The 16,627-nt window shown below is 42.1% G+C and overlaps 1 protein-coding gene across 3 annotated transcripts in view; it reads right to left on the bottom strand.

The window, feature by feature from the left end:
* pde4ba (phosphodiesterase 4B, cAMP-specific a) overlaps positions 1-16,627 on the bottom strand; it is a 150,633-nt gene that overhangs the window by 117,158 nt on the left and 16,848 nt on the right. For 2 of the 3 annotated variants that reach the window (XM_034582044.1, XM_034582046.1), the window contains exons 2-3: positions 14,708-14,796; positions 2,091-2,329 (exon numbers count right to left, since the gene is read on the bottom strand). In XM_034582044.1, coding sequence (XP_034437935.1) covers positions 2,091-2,329; positions 14,708-14,749 — 281 coding nt within the window. In that variant the 5' untranslated portion in view covers positions 14,750-14,796. Of the gene's footprint in view, positions 1-2,090; positions 2,330-14,707; positions 14,807-16,627 lie in introns of all 3 variants that reach the window. The other variant, XM_034582045.1, reaches the window with a different exon arrangement.

Genomic DNA, 16,627 nt, shown 5'->3' with positions numbered 1-16,627 from the left:
TCCACTCATTATCACACTGCCCTCTTCAGGTAGAAAAGACACATTGCAGCTATTCACTTCCTGTTTTAATCATTAGATTTTAATTTTATGTTTTCTGCAAACTTGTTTTTTTTTCATTTCCTAAAATAATAGCTTAATATATGGAGCCAACATGTGCAGTATTATTAATTAACTACAATTAATCGACAATTCAATTTCTTGATTAGATAATTGATTGTAATAGCATAAAGCATAAGAAATACTTAATTCACAACAAAGCTCTTGTAGAGTAAGAACACTAGAGACCTCAAGAAGGGATTTAAACAGGGGAGTCAGGGGAAGAAGATTCAAATTAAAGGGTCATGAAAAAGAAGACAGAAAAACATTATTGATATAAAAACCTTTTTTGACAAATATGTGCTTTATGTGCTCTCTTCTTGTAGATTTCAAGAGTTTAGGACGTTGAAATTATTCAAACAATCTGAGAGAGAAACTCAATCTGGTCTTTGCTCAATGTGCTCTTGTAAGAATTGTTGATTTTTGCAGCAGGTCACAGGTTAGAAAAATGGACTTAGATATCGAAAATGCTCTCCGACATCAACAATAGATAATCTACAAGTCACACAGACACGCACACGTATGTACAGCCCACATATAAACACATATATGTAAGTGTGGTGCAAATAAGAGCTAATTAGCAGAAGCCTTTCCGGCAGCCCTTATTCATCTCACTGGAAGAAATGAAACACCTGGCAACTCCTATTAAACACACACACACACACACACACACACACACACACACACACACACACACACACACACACACACACACACACACACACACACACACACACACACACACACACACACACACACACACACACACACACACACACACACACACACACACACCAATCTGGACTAATTACCAACTTAAGTAAAAGCCGATCGGAATTTGACACGACTGGACAACTGGCTGCCCGCCAACAACTGGCCACTTGCTGTTTGTGTTTGTGTAACCTGAAACATTCTACCTGTTGCTGTATGTGTGTCCAGTGTGTGTGTGTGTGTGTGTGTGTGTGTGTGTGTGTGTGTGTGTGTGTGTGTGTGTGTGTGTGTGTGTGTCTGAAGTCACGGTGCATAAATAATGTAAGACGGCAGCGTCTCCTTCAAAGGACTGGATGCAACAGGACAGATCAGCCACTGATGCAGAGAGCCATTCCAATAGGATTTGTGAAGTTGGGTTAATGCTCAGTGTGACTGGGGAAACCCAGGGTCTGTAATAGCATAACTTTGTCTCCGATGATTAGACGTTGAAATTGCATTTGATTAACCTTCGAGTGGCAGCTAACTCACTTCAAAGCTCGGAGAAAAAAAGCCGTTACTAATCAGTTCACTGCTGTGCACGAGTTCTTCAGAGGCTGATTTCTGTTTCATTAAAGAGGAAGCTTGTCATTAAATGGCTGATGAATGCCAGAGGTCACATTCGGACAAGGAACAAACAGAACGACAGAACATTATCAACGAAAAGAAGATGTGAAATCCTCAGATCCCCAAACTGACCTCACCGGCTGTGTCACATGACTCAAATCACAGCCTGGGTCTCTGGCAGTGCCTTGGATTAGAGAAACTGAAGGAAACCAACAGTCTACACAGATTTCACTCACTGAACAAGGACAAGATAACACACTGCGATGACCCCAGCACCCAATATTCCTGCAGTGACACCTATTCTTCCTATATTCCTGCATGTCTGAATGAACCCATGTGAGAACGTCAGAGGATTTCAGAGCGACTGAGACTGAGTGAAGGCATCTGATCCTCTCAATCTTCATATGTGAAAGGAAAACTTCTAGAAATGTTTGGACTCAGTGTTTGGAGCAATTTCCAAAGTTGTCATATCTGAAAACAGCTCAAATGTTTTTTCCCCTCAGCTTCTCTCACACATGAATTTTTGCTTCCACAAGTGGGCACCGCCTCTGACGCCCTGAGGTGAAGACAATTCCTCTTCACCGCGCCAACTTCTCAAGAAGGAAGTTTGAAACCACGGATGTTCAATCCAAGTGATTTTATTTTATCTGTGGTGATTTTCTACTTTTTACTTCACTGACCATTCAGGATCCACCGGCGTGATGTCTATCCTGGGAGGGGCCCAGAACGGCAGGGAGGTCGGCCTGGCCATGATCTCCTCGTCGGGCGTCCGCGACCTTTCCCCCTGACGCCATGACAACGGGGGAAGCTGCAGGTTGCCGGAGAAACGGCGTCGGCCCCGGCGCAGGTCGACCCCCAGCGTGCAGGACGGAGAAGTAAACGACTCACTGAGGCAGCAGTCTGCAGGCTCTTTGCTGTCCTGAGGGGAGAAAGAGAGGGAGGAGAGAACAGAGACATCACCACATGAGATCATGAAGTTTTAAATATTCATTTAGATTCAAATACTAAAGTAATCGAGGGCATTGCAATAGATCAAGTTGACGATTGCCTACAGCTCCGAGCTGAGAGGGTTCCCCAAGAACAGCTGATTACATTAGTCCACAACAGCGGAAATTCTGATGTGGGGCCCCCAGTGTCCCCTGAAATGCTCCTGAGGATAATGAAAGACAATACATAAAGTGCAGAATTTATTTCATCAAATATAAAATCCCTTCAGTTTGAATTCCCTTCATTTCAAAGTAAACCCTGTGTTTAATTAGAGAAGCCACAGCTTTTCCCCAAAACTTGATTTGCTGTTTGCCCACTAAGGGGCGCCACAGGCTCGTTCCTGACGTAAACAGGTGTTCAAGCACAAAGATTCCTCATTCCGCTCAATAGTAAACAACTGATCCAATCCATTTACCCCATTACGTCATATCAGGGTGTAAAAATCAAGTAAACTCTCTGACCAACATCCGAGGATTAAAGCCACTTCAATATTTAAAATATAAATGTATCTGCAGAAAAACAGAGTTGTATATATACTATATTAACAGAATTCCCACGTTTTTTTTTTTCCTATCATCCCTTCTTCCCTCATCCATCCTCCACTCGTTCATTGTGCGTCATTTACTGGTTTAATTTGTCTTAGCATGCTTTAACATGTGCTGCTGTGTTTATTCCTCGGCTGCAGTCTCATTTACATACGTATTTTTACATATTATTTACATATTTTATTTTATTTTATTCTGAACAAAAAAATACAACATTTGTGAAAGGGCTTTTATTGATCTTATGGTTTCAGTGATTTCAGTGATTGACAAAGCATCAAAATGACATCATTAAAAACATCAATGAGTCAACTGACAGAAAATGAATCAGAACCATTCTAATAAAAAATAATAATGCATCATATTCTGAGAAAGAAATCAAAATTTGCCTCAATTACATATTCTCATTTTTTGTCTTGTGTATCAGTAAAAAGAATTTCAAATTAAGAAAATTGTGATGAGCACGTTCACTCTATATTTTATGATGTTGTACATCCAAATAATTATTGCAGATTCTTTGATAATGAAAAATAAAATGTCCAGATGCCACTTGTTTCTGACTAAAGAATTTTGTTCTTTAACTCACATTGTAAAAATAAGAGTCTAGTTGCAGTCAGCAGTGGCTTCAGGTAAACGACCAAATCATTTGACACCTGTAAGAACTCCTTCCAGTAAATACAGCCTCCCACTCCGGGTCCCTCAGCTCCTCTTGGCTCGCTGCCTTCCTCCACCTACTTGTGGCTTCTGTGCATCAACAAACCCGACTACTCGCTGCCAGGGATCGTGATGGAAGCATCACAACCTTGATTCATTGTGAATTTATACTTTCGCTCACTTTTAACTGCGTGGGTCGTGACATGTTCTTCCCTCGGGGCTTCCTGGAGCCCCAAAGTAATTCAGACTGTCGGTGATAATGGAAAATATAAACCCTAACCCCCCTTCACAGAATACTTAGCTTGTATACTGGCCACACCAGTAGTACAGTTACAATTCCTGTATTCAGTTTTTGTGGTTTTGTATTTTTTAGTGGTTTGATGTCCGCCATGTGCAAAGTAGATATTTACTGTGGATGTTTTTATTGTCTCAGTCCAATAGCTGTGTCCACACTGAAAATAGATTTTCCTCTGCGACGATGAAATCAATCAACCAATCAGGTCGGCCTGCAGATGCTTATCTCCAAGTGCTGGTGAGGCAGCTTTCTGTGTCCGGGTTGTAAATTGAGTTGTTTGCTTTCAATACAGATTTATATAATAGTCTAATGTTCTCCTTTCACTTCTCAGTTTTACTCATCGTATAAAATACGCATTCAAAGATGTTGTGTATTTAGTGAAAAAATACTACATATAAATTAAAGCATAGCTGTGGAAAAACATTAAACTCACAACCTACATCTCCAACAACAATCCTACATTTCCTTAATTCCTCAACACCTGCACCAACCATTAGTGTGTCATGCCCTCTAGTGACCTAAACTTGTACAACACTTTACAAGACTCAACAATCCCTAAACCAATGTGTTCTGATTTGAGACAAATACAAAATTCTATTCTTGTTTTGGCCTGATTTCTATGATAAGATACGATAAAACTTAATAAATATAATAATAAAAAAACATAATATATGCCTTTCACTGCAGAAATATTGTTTGTTTAGAAATGCTATTGAGTTTGAATAGCAATGAAGAAAACAGAGCTGAGGGACGGATCGGTTTTAAGAAGTGTACAAATAAAAACAAATACAAAGAAGTAAATATAACAGTGAGATAAAATTAGGCTAATCTGCAGCGCCCTCTTAAGTCTTAAAAGAGAACAAGAAATAAACCCAAAAAAAGCCTGTAAAGTGCTGCTTTCCGATGGTGATCCGAGATATTCGCCTTGAGAGCTGGACGATCACGAGAAGAGACAGCAGGAGTTTTTCTGCGACAGCTCAGAGGGGCGACGGCCCGGTGGAAAGGCAACGACGAGGAGCGATATGGGAGCGATAAGAACAGCGCTGCAGAGCAGAGAGGATGAATAAAGGAAGGAAGGAGGCTGGCGATGTTAGATAAGAGACGGCGGGAAAGAGAAGAGAGAGAAAACACAGTGAAGGACGCGTGTTTAAAGACCAATATCATGTGGCAGTCGTGAGTCTGAACAGATGATGACACTTCAAACTGACAGAAGTGAACCATCGTGATAACAGCTCGCCTCTGTTCAAGGTTAGTGTCGCTGACTTTTCAGGGTTTTAATGAATTTACCTCATGGAGTTGCTCTGGATACATGTAGAACTTAGTTTATCTATTGAGCCACAAAACTTAACAACTCCACAACCCACAAATCATTATTCCCCCCCCCCCCCCCAGGTAGCAGAGCATTTCATCGACCGTGAGAAAAAGAAAACCTGAGTGTGAATTGAAAGTAAAAAACAATTCAACTGGTGTGACTCATCACACGCCATGCTGTGACCAGGTTTTTAATCACGCCTTTCAAAGACGGAGAGGTCCAGGGAGTCATGGATGCATGGATGGTTGGTTGCGTCGCTCTAATTATGTTGGTAGAGCAGGTTTAAATCCAATACTGGACAGGAAGTGACTGTAGCAACACGAGCTGAATCGAGTGTTCAGACAGAGAAGATCGTCACCTTGTCTCTTTCCAACTCATCTGATTGCCGGATCCTTGGTGATGAATCAACCCAAATAGGCAGAGTACCAATAGAACAGACGATAGCTGAAAACCAAAACAACAACTCTGCACCCCTTCCTCCTAAACAAAGCCATGTACACAGGGGCGTTGCAATAGGGTGGACAATTTGAGAGGGGGCCCCTGAGAACAGCCGATTAACATTAGTCCACAGCAGCAGCAACAACAATTTAGCATGAACCCCTTTTGAATTCAACGACCTGCTATGTGGAGACTGCAACCACACAACGGTCAGAAACCTGAGATCTACGATCGTCTTCCCAGTTTACATTCTTTAAAAAACTAGATTTCAATTCAAAGTGAGTCAGGTCAGGTATGTTGAGTCCATGACGTCTTTTAATCTGAAGAGGTCAAACTACAGTTTTGTGAGCTGGCTGACTTAGACATGCAGCAATTCCACCTGAAGAAGTTTTTATTTGTTTATTCGATTGGTAAACCTTGACTAACTGGGCAAAGTAACTGTGGAAAGTTTTGGATTCAAACAAAAGATCTTACTTAAAAGATACAAAAACTACTAAGTCTTTGCTTTTGATACAGAATCTATTGCAATCACCAATTCCTCTCGTGTGCTCGTCCTCCTGTCCTTAGATGACCTTCAGTGGCTCTGACGTCAACTGATCAGCTGCAACATTAAAACCAGTAACTGGCTTTAATGATGTGGCTGATCGCGGTGTGTGTGTGTGTGTGTGTGTGTGCGTCAGGTTCAGACGTCCATTAGCAGCACAACCCTCATGGCCTCTTCCTGGGGAACACAAAGTACTGAAACTCTTGACATATTCATTTGCTTTATTACTCTCCATCTCACACACACACACACACACACACACACACACACACACACACACACACACACACACACACACACACACACACACACACACACACACACACACACACACACACACACACACACACACACACACACACACACACACACACACACACACACACACACACACACACACACACAGAAATTCTTGTACTTTTATCTTAGTGAGGACACTCATTGGTATGATTCATTTTCCAGCCGTTCACCTGAACCTGAACCTAATTCTAACCCTCAAACAAGCCTTTGAAAAAGTGTCCAAATGAGAACAATGTCTGTTGACCTTCCTTTGCACTTGGTCCCAAGGCCGGAGCTGCTGCATGAGATTGACAAAGATACGACAATGTACCTTTGCGGCCTTGTCAAAAATATATTCATATCAGATCGTACAACACATGTCTGTCACAGCCTTTTGAGAATGTCCTCACCAGAGAAATGTCAGGAACCTTCTGCTCTCGCATAATTAATGACTGTCCTCTACAGAAAAACAAGCAGCGCAGGTTAAAGTCCTCCGTGTTTACAAGAAGAAACAAAGCGAGAGGCAGCCATTATACCACAACGTCCTTGGGAGGACACAGGAGACTGGCTTTTGTGTTCCATCTCCTATAAATAGTTGTTTTATTTTTTACCATGAAGGCAAATCTTTCTAGCAGAAGTTTAGGGCTGCTACCTGAAAGTCAGAGCACTTCTTAGTCATGTTGGGTCCCCTGCTGAGTGAGCTCTCCCCGCTAGCATCGCTCTGCTGCGTCACGTCGTTCTCTTCCCTCAGTGCAGATCTCTGCAGGGGGCACAGGCAGGTGTGAAGCTGGACCAGGTGAGAACCACAGGAGTGAGAGTAGCTCCCAGCAACTTAACATGATAGAGTCTCTGGCTGTTTGAAATCCGTGTGGAACGGGGAGACCATTTCTCAATTGGCTGTAACCTATAATAGTTATAGGCAATTCTGTCAGCTGACATACAGTATGCACAAACTGTATATCACACATGTCCCATCTTGTTTAGCGTATCCCCCCCCCATTTCTCAGCCTCCCCCACCGACTCTCAAATCCCTCTGTACTCTTGCCATTTTGACACCGAGGCAACGAAACACCGGGGAGGAAATGAAGAGATGAGCTGAGAAAACAACACCTGCTTGCCATCAGTTACACAGAGGGGGGGGGGGGGAGAGGAGAGGAGAGCAAGCGAGAGGAGAGCAAGCGAGGGAGGAGGGAACAGCTGGAGCAGGGCATGAGGGGGAGGACTTGCAGAATGGGAAGAGTAAAGAAAGAAGGAAAGTGAGAGGAGCGGGGGGAGAGCTGGAGAGAATGAAAGTTGGATGAGTGAGAGCGACTGGGGGAGCATATGAAATGAGACGTGTTCACCTATAGGCGAGTCCAGCTTCCAGCAAAGTGCATCGTATAATGTACATACTGAACATTTTGTACTAGGAGAGAAACACCCACTGGTAAATACAGAGAAAACATGTTAATGTTAAACTATTCAGCATAAAAAGTGGAACAACACAATAACTGGATTCACGAAATGTTTTCATGCAATAAACAAAGCTGGTGTCTTTAAATAAAAGGCCATTTCAGGACTAATGACTCCGTTCTGTTCAATTTATAGGCGGCTAAACGTGATGAAATATTCCCCCGAGGTTGACAGAAGAACAGGATATTAATAAAACTGTTTGGTGAATTATTATCTCTCCTCTCCTTCTTTCTTCGTCGTCGTCATCCTCCTTCTCTTCATCGCTGTGAAATAGCCTGGTCCCTGTGTCTCAGGACGAGATAAAATAAATTGCCTACTTTCCCTCTCTCCGGCGAAACACGTGACGTGTGATAAATTTAGTTTGTCGGAGGGTTAAGCACAAAAAGACGTTTGGTGTAATTTGCCAAAGGCCGTGTTGAAGAGATTTCAGCTTCGTTTGTTTAGCGCGCGTGTGTGTGTGTGTGTGTGTGTGTGTGTGTGTGCGCGCGTGTGTGTGTGTGTGTGTGTGTGTGTGTGTGTGTGTGTGTGTGTGTGTGTGTGTGTGTGTGTGTGTGTGTGTGTGTGTGTGTGTGTGTGTGTGTGTGTGTGTGTGTGTGTGTGTGTGTGTGTGTGTGGGCAGTTTATTGGAGATGGAATAAAGGATGAGAAACAGATTGTGATCCAGCTGGAACTCATGCTGTTCATGTTTTGTGTTTCTAAGAATGATCCCCCCCAGAACAAGCTATTTATATTGTTTTATTCCACTTTTGTTAGAGTTTACTCCATAACAGCATTAACATTTTACAGATTAATAAATAAAGCTTAAACCTAATCCGGACATTGATGAAGAAGATTCTGCCTCCTCCTCTCCTACTTATATTTACCACTAAAATCCAGTTACACATATTAAGCAGTTATTAAGTCAATTAGTTGTTTGAGAAATCAACAGAATGTTCATTAATAAAGTGGCAACTTTGATAAATCATTGTTTGTTGAAGAATAGTTTTCACAACAATTAATCCAAACTATAATGGTTATAGCTGAATGTTATAATTATATATTTTTTTTCATTTTGCACTGCGAGTTGGACAAAACAAGCTGTTTAAATATTTTTTTTAATCTGGCTCTGGGAACATTTATCACCATTTTCTGGCACTTTGTAGAAAGAAGGAATTGATAATTGAAGAAAACTATCTACATATGCTATTACTGAAATATGGAAGCAATCTTATAGAACAATAATTCAATTGAATCAATAAATATTGACATAGAAATTCTAGTCATTAACATGACTAACTGAATAAGTTTTGAAAATGGTTTTAAAACCATCTGACCAAGTTAACCTCAGACTTTGAAAGGGGGTAGAAAACTGGATGTTATAAAGATTTGCAAAAAAATAACAAATTACAGAAGAGACACTTTTACAGCCACCGTTAGAGTGAAGTTTTGAAAAAGTTTGAATTGTTGACAAAATGAAATGTCGGAGGAAAGGTAAGAAAGTCCAGCATCTCGACCACCGTTAGTGAAAGAAAAGGGTTTGAGATGCTATTTTCCGAGTGCAACATAACAAGAGGACATGCAAAGAATGACAAAGCGTGGAGCCGATACCAGCGTCAGGCGGCAGAGTGACAGGAGCAGTGCCAGAGGTCACGGGAGAGAAGGGACGGGTTACTGTTGCTGTGGTAACCAGCATCCCTCGTCCTGAACGACCACTAAAGACACAGATAAGGAGGGCGGAGGAAGATTAACAGTGTTTGTTGAGACAAATATACACACAGCGGAGAGACGTGATGAACAGTCGATAACATTAAAGAGGGAAAGCGGTGAATTTAAAAAAAAACAGGCCAGAGTGGAGATGATGGGAAGAAGATGGGATTGTTCAAGTGTTGCTGTCGTCGCTGGCTAAGATTCAACGCTCAGCCTCCAAGCTCTCTAATTGGAGAATGAACAGCTGTTGGGTCTGACCCCCGCTCGCTACAAGCTCAACTGCCAGAGAGGGAGAGACGGAGGGCGAGTGAGCTGTAGAACGACAGAGGAAGAGACGGCGAGCTCAAAGAAGAGGGAGAACTGACAGAGAGACACAGTAAGAGAGACGAAGAGTCGGAGGGGAGGAAGGAAAACTAAAAAAATAACAGAAGACATCAGGAAAACATCTGTAATTTCAAAAGGAGCATGTCACTACCACCAGGACAACACTGTGTGTCAGTGGCTTCCAAAACTGTTGCATCATTACAAGAAGGATCCATTCACGTTTTCTCTCAGGTTCAGGCACAAACACTAGAACGATTTCAGGGAATAGCATTTATCATGTACTTTCTGAGGTTCGATTATTAGATCAACACCACTCTCACGTCTCCGCCTTTGATTTTGGAGCTGGACAAAGGACTTGGGGTAGTTAACTTTAGCGTGAAGACTGGAAGCAAGAGGCAAAGTCCTGCACTTGATGTCATGTATCTGTGACTTCACTGAGACTTAAGGTCGTAAAATACTCTGCACACAAGAGGTAACAAATAGAAACCTTAAACTCTGATTCTATGTTTGAATTATACAAAGTCCAACGTGTTAATTAGCAAGTTTAAAGGTGGTTTAGGTGACTTTGTACCCGTTTCCAGTCTTTGTGCTAAGCTAGGCTAACCACCTCACAGTTTCAGATCTGTATCGATATGAGACTATAACTTTTAGATTAGAATATTAGAATCATCGCTAAAATAAATTAATATCGACTGTGAGTGAAGTGAAAGCTCGTGCGAATGCAATGAGCAGCAGACTGGATGGGCCTATGATATACGTCATGAAAACACACTCGGCATGAGGCGTTTTTAGACATGAACGGCAGAAAATGTCAGGAAAATCGGGTCAGGACATTTTCCAGAGTTTGCCTTTCGCATACGAGGAACGTAGCCGGAGATTGTCCGAGTCAGCACATCGACACCGGCATCTGCCCTGAAGCTCCTGAATCTCATTGTCTTTCCATGTTGACATTTTCATCTGCATCTTCTATGTGTAGGGCTCCTCTTCCTCTTCTTCATCCTAATATATTTGTAGTTTCCCTGCTGTATTCTCACATGGGCTCAATCAGACAGTTTCAGGACATTTTACTGGGGCGCTGGCAGGAGAAGTTAAAAAAAAAAAAAAAGTCTGGAGCAAATGTCTCAGACATATTTGTTCTCACACACTGCGCACTGAATTTCAGTGCATGTCTGGAAGTGGGTATGAATATGCAGAGTCACATATAACGGTGACATGAGTTCAAGCCCTCTCAGAGACGAGCGCTGGAGAGCTTCCACACACACACACACACACACACACACACACACACACACACACACACACACGTGAAGGATCAGAGCTAATCAGATCAGCGGCGGTTAGCTGTGATCTGCATGGGAATGGGGCCATTAGGTCCAGAAGGCACATTATTGTATCTATCCACCAAGCCCCCACAGTCCAATAACACGTACACACACAAGCCACAAGACAGACGGGAGTCACACACCCTCATATGATTGTATAGAAATCCAAAGTTAATCCCTAATCACCTGCTAATAGACCCTTAACCATACACAAATACAACGCAGCAGAGTAATCCATTCCAATCCGAGCGTCGGCTTCACGACGGGACAAATCATTGACACGAGCGCCGGCTGGCTTGTGTGCACACACTTCCACCACTCCGATCTAATCCCAGCTAAGCATCGCCAGCTAAACCAAATCCCGACTGTTAGAGCTGAAATCCAATAACAATGTCCTACCTCAGCACACTTAACCTCATTGATTCAGGAAACACTTATGGCTTTCACTGAAACACTAAGTGTAAATACACAGGCTTGCGCTTCTTGTGCATGGACAAAGGCATACAAGTGAGCAGGTTACACAAAAAGCCATAATTCCGAGTTTTCTCACTTATTAAAACCATTCAGATGAACGCAACATGTTAAGGGTCCTAACTAACACCATTTAACCATCCATTTCCTGCTTAATCTTTAGGAGGTCAGGGAGAGCTGGAGATGAGCCCAGCTGAGACAAGGCGAGAGGCAGGGTAAGGTGTCGGTCAATCTGATCGTCCTCACTTACGACTACGGGCGATTTAGGGTCGCCAATAAACCTCACCTGCACGTCTTAGTTGCAGGAGAGAAGAGGTGGCAAGTTCCAAATGTTACACAGAACACAAAAGGCAGAAGGCAGAAAAGAAAGCCTAGTGACTGAACATCCAAAATGGACGTTTCCACTTCCTCCCGATGTAGAAAAATATCTGGGATACAGGTGCTGCCATCATCGTCATTTGCAGCCAGAGTCTGGACACTAGTGATTGTGGAGTGGAGCCTCGTTATTAAGATCCCCCAGATAGATTCTAATCGCAAATCACTCGTCGTTGGTTTAGAGGTGTTGGTTGGCAAACTTTGGAACCATTGCTTCCAGTCTATATTCTAAAGTCTAAGTTAGCCATTACTTCACTGAACACACAGATCTATGCGTCTAGCTCTCGGACTCTCTGCAAATGAGTGGATTTCCTCAGATGTTGAACTATTCCTTTAAAGTGCACTTGACAAGCCATTTGTAAGCTTTTAAAGATCACCTTTATCAGGAAATGCACGTGCACATTCCGTGTTGATCTGCACCGATAGAAAGTTCAAAAGTCCTGACACCACTGGTCCCTGCACGTCCCTTCTCTCTTTGTCTAATGAAAGAGTGAAAGTGTGTAATCCATGACAGTTCCTCCTGGAGCTGCTAAGAAATCGGAGGCAAGTAAACAGCGGCAGGTTCAGAATCTGGTGCCAAAGCTTTTTATGAAAAGTCTCTCTTGTGATGAAAACAAACCCAATACAACTGTTGAATAGTTTGGGGCTCTGCGGGGAAATATCCATATCCAAACATTTTCAGATCCATCTTGTAGCTAAATCCATCCTCCGCCTCCAACCAAGCCATAACGACATTTGTTCTCTAAAGTCACTGCTACAATCATGGTCATTATCACCTCTAAAATTGGGCCTTGGCACAGTAATGTGTTCTACTGAGTGCCGTTAACATATTGAGAAAATTCTAATAAACCCGCACGCACACACACACACACACACACACACACACACACACACACACACACACACACACACACACACACACACACACACACACACACACACACACACACACACACACACACACACACACACACACACACACACACACACACACACACACACACACACACACACACACACACACACACAGGTAATGGAATTCATATAAATCGATCCTGTGGTGTTGCAGAAACAGACATTGATGTGGCAGACCAGAGCATGAGACACCCATAACTGTGGGATGTGTTGATTTGCTGAGTGCCGTCCATCAGCTGAGGAGCCGCTCTAGGAACAGCCTGACCTTCTGTTTTTGGGGTTTTGGTTTCTGATCTAGCTGTTGAAAAAACACGCCAGTGAGTCACTGCACTGTGCTGGATGTATTTTTGGCGAAATTCTGAAAGCTTAACAACAGCACATCCCCAAGAAAAGAGCAAGGTTAGAAGTTAGAGAAGTAGAAAGGGAGTGAACAAGACACAGAGCAGAAGGAAATTAAAGGAAAAAGATAAATTTTTCAAAGTGAAAAATGTTCAAACCGGAGAAAGAAGAGAGAACTGGAGAAGGACTGACTAATGCACACCCACACTTTTAAGCTCTGGACTATTTGAGTGATGGTTCCAAACACCCACAGCAGCCGTGAGGTGCACCTGCATGCTACCGTCCATACAAGTGTTGCAGACATTAGCTTCCCCAACCCTGACTCCTACAAATGAGTGTAATTGATTTACAAAAACAAATTACATTCGGAGCAGATGCGGATGAAGAAACAGGGATTTGTTTAGTCTCCTCGGTCGCAAAGTGTTTGCTCATTCTGGGAACTGTTGTTGTGATTTAGCGAGACACAAATAGAATAGAATAGAATTGAATGAAGAGGAGTAGATCAGCAGGTTTAGAAATCTATAGTTTGATGTTACTCTTGAATTTGCTGGGACGGATTGTGACAATTTAAAATGCGACCATCAGTCAGTTCCTCACTTCTCACAGGAGAATGCACCAAAGTCACATAGAGCAACAACAGACGTTCAGGGTGAGGTGTGGGAATGAAAGAGGAAATATTCTCCCTATTTCAAGTCAGCGTTCCCTAACAGTAATTTAGAAAGTGCTATTTTAAGATTATATTAAAAAATGTTACTTTAAGACACAGGTGCAGGATACATACATAGTGCTGGCATCACATAGTTTGTAGAGGACCTTTTGAGCCAGAATGTGCAAAGATCAAAAACAGAAACATGCGGCGAGAGGAACAGACCAAAGAGAAACTTTGTGCAAGAGAGACACAATGGTGGAGGAGGAGGAGGAAGAAGAGGAGGAGGAGGAGGGGGAGGAGGAGGAGGAGGAGAGCCGGGCAAACGAGCTGTCAAAACACAGGGAGACTGAGAGGAAGGATAGTGCATCATGATGAGAAGTATACGATTCTATATTCCATATCCACTGTGTATAAGAAGAACGTGTTGCACTTTCCTTTGTGCTGCTGGTTACACTGGAAACAACCTAAATTGTGCTTATTTTAACACTTAAACGCCTCATTACTGTCCCAGCTCCAAAACAACCTGTCTCTCTCTCTCACTCTGGGAGCTTCAGTGTTTATATCTCAATCTCACAATCTGTGACTGTGGCACTGGCACTAAAATAAATGGATAACTAATGAAACCCATCTGCAGTAATGATGTGTGCTGTCAAAGCGTCCTTGATAGATGTCTGCTACATGCAGCCTGTTGTGTAATTAGTGAGAGGACTTACATTGTTGGGAGACACCGTGAGAACACTCCTGCTCTTCCTCATCTTTCCTCCAGTATCTCCCTCGCTGTCGGACCACCACAGCTTCACACCTGGAAAAGACAAACATGGGAAGGGTTTCATTTGTGTTTTTAGACAGACACACTAATGTTGAGATTTAAAAAACGGCACTTTATTAATGTTAGACCAGAAAATACATAATTTTTAACCTCATCCTGCAATCCTTCCATTGTTTTTGTCCCACAATCACACAAACGACACAAATAACATAAAACAGTTCACATCATGTCATTCTGGTTTGTGTTTCTATGAGAAAAACTTGAGCAAAGCAGTCAAAAAAAACAACAACAGCCGTGCCCAGAATATTGCTCCATTGAGAGACATTTAGTAAGAGATACATCAACATGATGACGCTGCTGCACGGCGCGCTGAAATCCCTCATGATGCACCCCTGTGTGATAATGTGGAATATATTCTTAAAGGCCACATAAAAATAACAGACTGGGAGAAAGTGGGCGAGCTATCCGGGTAAAATGATCATTCCAATGCTGAACTCTTTTTTCTTTCATGTTGCTTATGACTCCCCAGAGCAAAAGATGGTTGATGTAAAAAAATACCTAAAAAACCACGATATATACATATATGGTGATCAAGTACATTCCAATAATATAATAATATACCAGATTCCCTCCTGGTGCAACAGCAGCTGATCATGTAGAAGCAGCAGAGGATGACAGCTTCAACATTAAGACAGTATGTGACAATATGTGAACGTTAAAAAACCCACTGAAGCTGTTTGAACTGAGTCAGCCATCATGAATCAGACAAATTAATATTTAATAGAAAAAGCCCTGCCATTTATCATCCTGTTGTTTTTGCTAATAGTCTCAAAGCACAGTGAGCAAACACAAGTCATTTTAAATATGTTATGTAATAAGATTACACAACCTTACTTTAAATATACAGCTAATACTTTGAAGTTGTCACAACGTATTTGGTCGAATATTGTCAACATAGTGTGTGTGTGTGTGTGTGTGTGTGTGTGTGTGTGTGTGTGTGTGTGTGTGTGTGTGTGTGTGTGTGTGTGTGTGTGCAAACAACAACAAACCAAACAGCAATTTGTATTGTGAATCAGACCATCTCCCTCACACCCAACACGTGTCCCCTTCGTTTTCATCTGTTTTCAAACAGCATTTCCAATCTCACAAATGTTCTCTCTCTCTTTTTTGTTCTCTTTCTTGCCTTAATTGGCAAATTAAAATTTTTTCTAATTGTTGAAATTTTTTCCCCTCCAAAACACGTGCTAATGAAACAGCGAGCTAATGAGACCTGACGCAGTCTTAATGGTTCAGCACACTTTAATTCCCCCACATGCTAATCATTCCAAAGACAAGATTCACTCAGATGACACAGTCTCTCTCTAATGAGCCAATTCAAGTCGTTAAAAAGGCCCTGAGAACTCGCATGATCCCCCAGTGACCCCGGATGGTTTCTATTTTCTCCTCCCAATAAATGGAGGGAGGTGAGTGGCAGAAGTGAAGAGCGAGGGGCCTGATGGGAAATGGAGATGAAGAAGAACTGTGAATAGGATTGTTTTGGCAATAATGTGCAATATTAGATGAGAAGGGGATTCTGAGAAAGAGATGAAAATAGAGATGGAGAATGAAAAAGACAGCAGTTCAAATAGGATTTATTGAAATAAAGACGAAAAGGCCGGGGAGTTAAAAAAGAACCATTGAAAATCAGGAAGCAGAGAAAGAAAGGGAGTAAAGAAAAATAAGATGAGGCCCTTCAGTTGAAAGAATATAGTCATTTGACCTTTTTTCTAAATAATTCAGTCGCTTGCCAAAAGTTAAGTACGATTTATAAATGGTCCATGTCACTTTCATTTCTGAAAATGTATAGCGGTTAGAAAATCCTCCT

The sequence above is a fragment of the Hippoglossus hippoglossus genome, chromosome 4, assembly GCF_009819705.1.
Source record: "Hippoglossus hippoglossus isolate fHipHip1 chromosome 4, fHipHip1.pri, whole genome shotgun sequence".
NCBI classification, from domain to species: Eukaryota; Metazoa; Chordata; class Actinopteri; order Pleuronectiformes; family Pleuronectidae; genus Hippoglossus; species Hippoglossus hippoglossus.
This window is presented reverse-complemented; position numbering and strand designations above follow the sequence as displayed.